At 38.1% G+C, this 6,927-nt stretch overlaps 2 protein-coding genes across 3 annotated transcripts; both read left to right on the forward strand.

Annotated features, from left to right (window-relative positions):
- Positions 1–55: 55 nt before the first annotated feature.
- Positions 56–3,536, forward strand: RB195_012680 (uncharacterized protein; the record flags this gene model as incomplete). 2 transcript variants are annotated; one of them, XM_064202169.1, is made up of 6 exons in its annotated part: positions 56–185; positions 269–312; positions 384–450; positions 2,064–2,214; positions 3,214–3,291; positions 3,476–3,536. In XM_064202169.1, the coding sequence occupies 6 exons, from the start codon at positions 56–58 to the stop codon at positions 3,534–3,536; spliced, it is 531 nt and encodes a 176-aa protein (XP_064058049.1). The 2 variants fall into 2 exon arrangements, with proteins under 2 accessions (XP_064058049.1, XP_064058050.1); XM_064202168.1 differs by lacking the exons at positions 2,064–2,214; positions 3,214–3,291; positions 3,476–3,536 and having other exon boundaries at positions 384–470.
- Positions 3,537–3,575: 39 nt separating this feature from the next.
- Positions 3,576–3,872, forward strand: RB195_012681 (uncharacterized protein; the record flags this gene model as incomplete). Its single annotated transcript, XM_064202170.1, has 2 exons — positions 3,576–3,619; positions 3,692–3,872. The coding sequence occupies 2 exons, from the start codon at positions 3,576–3,578 to the stop codon at positions 3,870–3,872; spliced, it is 225 nt and encodes a 74-aa protein (XP_064058051.1).
- Between the last annotated feature and the right edge of the window lie 3,055 nt (positions 3,873–6,927).

The following is a 6,927-nucleotide window of genomic DNA, read 5'->3' on the forward strand; positions in this document are numbered from 1 at the left end:
ATCGGTGTTTCCTTGTTTATATCACCATTGTTTACTAGAAAGTTCCGTTGAGCATATGCTGTTGAAGAACCAGAGGATCATCACGCCCCAGGCAACATCCTTGCAGCTGTACTTCAACGAGATCTGGACCCTTGTCCAGTATATTTATCTTTGGAACGATAAATATGATGGAGACGAAACCAACGGTGACTTCTTCTTCCAATCCTGCTATCCACGATTGCTTGTTTATTTCGTGACGCAAATTCGGTGCAACAACACCTCACTGCAGGACCTAGCCATTTGCCGCGAAAACATTTCCAGCTTCTAAAACGAGTGAGAACGTATTTCTGTTGCGTGATGTGCTTGTCGGCGGACAAATTTTTATTGCATAGAAATATATTCAGGCGGGGCGCGTTTATTCAAGTGGAAAGTTCTATTGGATATGGGATATGCGAGTTGGAGATGAGGACAGTTTGTCAATATTAGGTTGATGAATAAGTTTTCTTGATTTTTTTTTCAAGCATGAATTATCGTCAAAGCAAAAGGCTCCGTATGGAAGGTAATATGTCATCGTAAAGCTTGGATGTAGTGCTTTAAAACGGTTCCGTTTTATTGCGCTCTACAAAAAAAAAGCGAGCAAAATTTAGGCGAAAATGACAGATGACTGTTTGGAAGAAATGACCACCTCTCGGACACGTGATTCTCTATCACAATAATGCGATTTAGATAGTTAATAAACCAGTTTAATAAACAGTTCTCCGTAGATTTTGTATGGGTTCCTTATTGCCTAAGCAGCATGAGCGCCGCATTAGACTGATAGAGAAGCACGTGCCGACGATTGTGCAGTTTTTTGTTCGACATGTAATCCCTCCATTTTTTTTGTATAGATTTCATTAGTTCTTTTTAAACTTCATAAAAATCGAATCAAATTGGAAAAAAAATTACAACAAGGCAAAGGAGCATTTTGAGGTATAAAGTCCCGAAATTGTTATTTATTTTGTTATTATATTATTTTATTACTTTACTGTTAAATCGTTTGAGAAAAAAAAAAGCGAAAGAACTTATTCACTAACCTAATAATTACCTCCTCTCATAAGAAGGTATTATGGTCTTCGGAAGGTCGTAAAAGTGAAATGAGGACAATAGAAACGAGGAAATTACACTGCAGCCGTTTACATTCGCGCTGAAACTCCACAACTGTAGGTTATTGCTTAGGAAACGAAATATTTAGGTCTCTACGTAGCTAGTAAGGTCAGCCAATTCTAATATTTTCTTTCTTTGTATTGAGTAATGTATGCATGTACTGCTACTTATTTTTGTAGTGTATATTTGTGTTATTTGTTGTTTGTATGCTCCGTTCATAGACACATGGATAACCATGCGATCAATAAATAATTCTTCCAAACGACCGCATGCCATAATGTGAAAAGAATGAATCCTTAATAATTTGAGTTATACCACAGAATACCGGTTGCCGCTATGTTTAAGGTGCTTAGGCTTTACTTTAAGATCCAAGGCAACCTCTACGGTATTCTTCATTTGATAGCTTGTAAGTTCTACGAAGGAAAGTCTACTACGGTATGACATCGTCGGTAACTTCCTCTGTTACATGAAATACACCCCAAACGCTTGTGTTACATCCATAAATAATCCTAAGAATTGCCAACTTGTACTTAATTTATTATTATGAAGCTAAGTTAGGTTAGAGTACTAACCGAATGTAAACTGATGGCATTTTTTCTCCTGGAGAAACTTGTGTAGAACATAGTCGGTTGCCTAAATCGTTCATCTACGCGGCCGCGATACGCCCGCCTTTGATCGGGTCACAGGAGGAGCGCCTAAGGAGTATGTTTCAATAAGGAGAATTCATCTGGATTTTGACAGAGATACGTAAACATAGTCTTCCGAATGGAGGATTTCCAAGTGTTTTTTCTCTTCTAAGGATCGGCGTGTAATTGTAATAAAGTGATGCATAGCCTCTACATAGTCTATTATATTTTTATTGAACAGATAGGATGGATGTGTTAGGATTGAGCGAGGGCGGGCTGAGGGGATTGTCACATTTCGATCACTCATTGTACGAGAACAATACATAGTGTTTGTTTGTTGCTCTCGTGTATTCAACGGAAATCCCGCCCAATTCCGGTCCTCTGCTATTTTTGGCCATTACCAACCACGGACAGCTGCACGCAAGCAGGGTTCGCCGGTCAGAACTGCGTTCCTCGTCCAACATTCGTAGGAATTCCTCCTATTTCTTTTCTCTTTTTCTTCTATGACGATTCGCAACTTCGGTGACTGTGAGCAATTCTTTCGATGGGTAAATCTGTCCCGATTTTGTCGATGCTAGAGAGTGATGGCCTTATCGAGACAGGACCGCATCGTCGAGAACGCAACGCGTCACGCTGGCGCAACACGTTTAACATCGTCTGTGAATGAAATGCTCGAATGAATACTCGAACCTCTCTTCAAGTTTGGTTCATCCGGAGATGGGACTGTCAGCATATTCCAGAAAATAGAACTTATAAAAAATGTCCATTACGCTTCGTTACGTTTGATATCAAACGTCGACATTCTTGATATGAAGCGTGGACATTTTTTTTTATAACTTCTACCTTTTTGAATATGTTAATAATACAGTTTACATTTCACATCCGCATAAATTTGTTCAATACTTCATGTTAGGTCTGTACCAAAGTTCCAGGACATATGGCTTTCTTATAAATTCGAATATTCTACCCGATCTCGTCCCAGATAGTTGAATGTTTAGATGTATTCGAAAATCGGATTTATTTGTCCATGAAGTATTTACACATAGGTTACATTGTTATGATCAATGATCTATGGAGTTCCGGATCTATTCTACGGAAAGTTGTGTAAAATGAGAAAGTTGTGGTAGAATTCCTCGGAGAAAAGCCTTTGAAAAACCACAAGGAAAGAATTTTGTTAATGTCTGCCAAACTCTTTGGATCTATGCCTATATCGATCCTTCCAGAATACAATAGATGGGTCAGAATATTGATTCAAAGCAAATAAACGTAGGGCCAACTCGCAGTGTACGTACACAAACAACCTGATGACACTTGTCCACCAAAAGATAGGGGGGAGCTACGTCAACAGGCACCTTGATTGTATTGAGATCGTGCGCTTGGTGCGTATCTTCGTAGCGAGTATGGATTCGTTCTCTAAAGAAATATTGACGGGAAATCTTCGGATATAATGTTATTTTATTTTCAGCATCTGTTTTATCGAAGGAAGTAAGGATGGACATTTCTTCCAATTGGCATGTCAACATCCAGGGTGTGTGCCAACCATGTCAGTACTTCCACTGCACTGCTACAGAATCAGATTTCGGCTTCAGCTTCTGTTGCTACATCAGTCAAGTTTACTCAAGCTGCTCCACCTGTGGAGCAATGGAGTGATGTCTTCTAAAGTTGTATTTACACTCGCAATATTGAAACTTCCTGAAAAATCCCGACACGAAAACGATTTATTTCAGTAGACGTAATAAAAAGGCCTTCAAAAGAATCCGGAGAGACGGAAAAAGACGGAATCCGTAGAGTTATGTTGGAGATCGACGGCGAGAGAGATTGACGTATATGAACTTACGGGCAGGATCAGAATATAATAGAAATAGAATAGAGTATGTACTCCTTCTGTGTCATTACATACGAATCTCACCACATATTTATTTATTTATTGAAAACACCTGCAGGTGTGCCGTAAAACAAAAAAAAATCAAGATGGAACAGAGCTCACTAGAAATTCGCCTGAATTTTACACAACAAGACCTACTTGTATTTACTCGTGTGCAAGGATTAAAGAAACGAATGGAAATAATAATGGAGTCCCTAGGATCAGCGAAGACAGCCCATCGAATATTTCAACTGGAATAAATCCGAAAGAGACACGTCTTCACCATATAATATCCACGTAGGTGGATTTCAGTCTCACTACTTCTTTCATACCTATTTTTAAATGCACTATTTACATACACTATTTTTTAAAAAACATCACTTCTGAATCATTCTATCCTAAAAGAATCTATCCTAAAAAATATCACTTGTAGATCATTCTATTTTTTAAAAAACATCACTTCTGGATCATATCATCCTAAAAGAATCTATCCTAAAAAATCACCACTTGTGAATCATTCTATTTTTTTTTAAAACATCACTTCTGGATCATTCTATCCCAGAAAAGTGTAAGTCTTGCACTGTGGTGGTGGACATCAGAAGCAGACTTTGTAGTGCCACCTGTCTCCCATGTTTATCGTTCTATATCCAGAAAAGTGCACAAAAACAACAACAATGACATCGATCACTGTAGTTTGGAATTTTATTTCCAACACAGCTATTGTTCCGAGGGAACGTGTGGACGTATTGTGACACAGATCTCTCTATGTATAGAAAATTATTTTGTAAAAAAAAAATTAGCGAAAAATTACTGTACATCCGATAATATCTCAAGCATTAGGCCATAGAATATTTTTACAGGGCGTGTTTGACGTTAAAACGCAAGCGTATTCCAGGATGAAGGATAAAGTGTCCGGCGTTAATCAATCCGCTTGGGATCCGCCCCCACGTTCACTTCAATTCAGAATCATTTGAGGTTTACGAACGTGTAACTGGCCTATACAATGACTTGCGGGGGTAGCCGACGAGTTAAGTCAGTGTTTTTGTCCTCCGAGACAAGTCTGGTACCCGGATTTATCGTCGCCGAAGGGATGATAGGCTTGGTGAGCACTAGGACGGATTCGAACCTTCGATCGGTCGTGCCGGGAGTGGAGCCTCTAACCGACTGCTCTACACATCGCCTAAAATGCAAAGACCTTCAGCTGTGAAATGCTTGAAATCCTTGCTTTATGCAAACTTCTTTCATATGTGGACTACATTCCCAAGTTTATGGTTCCCTATCCTGAAAAGTACACAAAAAAACAACGCCGATAGGGTTTCCTGAATTTTTCCTTTTAAATGAGGGAGTTGTCCCAGCCTAAACAGCTTTAATCGGTCCTTATAGTTTTTGCAGATTTATCGTCGCAGCATATATTGCTATCTTATTAATCGGGTTGGGTGAAACATTCAGGAACCAACGCACCTCAACCGACATCTCGTCCTTGTGATAAGATAACTCCATAACTCCTTGAAAGAGCAGTTTCCGATGATTTTGTTATATTCGTTACGTCTTGTTATTCGTTATTTATGTCAAAATTTACAAATTCGCTCACTTACATTAGCCCTAAAAAATTTCTTTCCTTTAACAATTTCTTTACACCACAGGAACTTCCGTATTACCTTTTCTTCAATTTTTAAATAATAATGAAATAATATTAAACAATAAAATAATAAAACGAAATATTAAATAATAATAAATTTAATAATAATGTTAATATTTTAAATGTTTTTTTTTCTTCGAATTACTGGCAGCAAAGGAAGAAGAGCATGAAGCAGCTTAAGCGATGATGTCCTTTCTCGTCTGTTAACGACCACTTACTAATTATTACGATACTCTCGTAAAAATCAGAATAAATAAATAAATAAATAATAAAAATCTTGCTGAGGAACACAATAGATCCACCGAAATCCCCCACAAACTTTGTCTTTCAGCTTCAAATTAGAAGATGAAGGCTTAAGCCGTCTCAGTTCATACTTTGTCGCGCCGTGCCATGTGATGAAGGACAGGGAGGCGGCAACGCAGAGCGGCGTTTGCAAGCGTTTCCACGCCAAACCATCCGAAGAGGATGTTTGCACATTATCAGCCGCTCGTAATCCTCCGCCCTCATTTTGCCAAAAGCCCGCTCAAAAAAAATGTCGTTCACAATTTGTTGCCACGCGGCAAATCAAACCCGTTAAATTTATGTCACGTCATGTTTTAAGGAAAAAACACTGAAAATATTTTTCAGTCATAGGAAGCGCGACAGAAATAACACCCACATTTGGATATTAGTCATTGCTAGGGCTGTGACAATAAGAAGGGTGATTAAGAATTGGCTTTTTTTTTCAAACGACTTCGATCAATGATTTTCAGGAGACGACATGATGTAGCCGGGCGAACAATGTTGTTTGATTTATTGGAATATGATTTTCAGGCTCAATTAATTTCTTTTTTCTCATCGCTACCCAAATACCATTACGTAGGCACGTCAGACTTTGTCGACAGAAATTCGCGTTCATATTTCTTTTTTCTGGATGACCTTTCATCAGCCCACATTTCAACCGTTTGCGATCGATTTTGAACTTTTTCAAAGCACTGGACAGAGCGTCTCTGGATGGCTGCTGCAACAGCTTATCAGCAATATTGGCTGCCTTTTTGAACGATGATTTTACTATGTTTTTATCTTCTTTTTTCGAATAGGGTAACTATTTTTCTCGTTGCATACACTTCTGCCAACACAGCCTAGATTTCAATTTCCGGATCTTAATTTAAATTTCGGTTTCTAATTCTAGTTGATATTTTCTTTCAAATTTTCAGGTTTTAATTTAAGGATATGTTTAGTGTGTGTATGAAAAATATTTAATTCTCGGTTTGAATCCTCAGCGATTTTTTGTCCTGAGAAAAATGGGACCCAAGATAAAACATGAGCACCAAAGGGTACCAGTTTTGTGCAAAGAACTATATTTGCACAAAGGAACCCATTCAAATATGTGAAGAAAGTAAATCCAGATAGAACATGGACAGAAATAATTCAGAGGCTGCTTCCTTGCGCATTTATCCGGAGTCGGCAGTTCGTTCAGCTGAACAAAGTCAACCTCTAATGACGGCACTGATCTTTGCAAATAGACACAGCCGATACATTTGTCCTACGGGAACCATCGCACTGTTGTAGTTTTTTTTTGAAAATAAAGCTGTTTAGTTCCTGAAAGGAAATTAATTGTATGTCAATATAATAAGAATAATAAAAACAGCAATATTAATTATGTTATTAATGTTAATAGTAATGATAATAATGCC

The sequence above is a fragment of the Necator americanus genome, chromosome V (assembly GCF_031761385.1).
Source record: "Necator americanus strain Aroian chromosome V, whole genome shotgun sequence".
Lineage (NCBI taxonomy): Eukaryota > Metazoa > Nematoda > Chromadorea > Rhabditida > Ancylostomatidae > Necator > Necator americanus.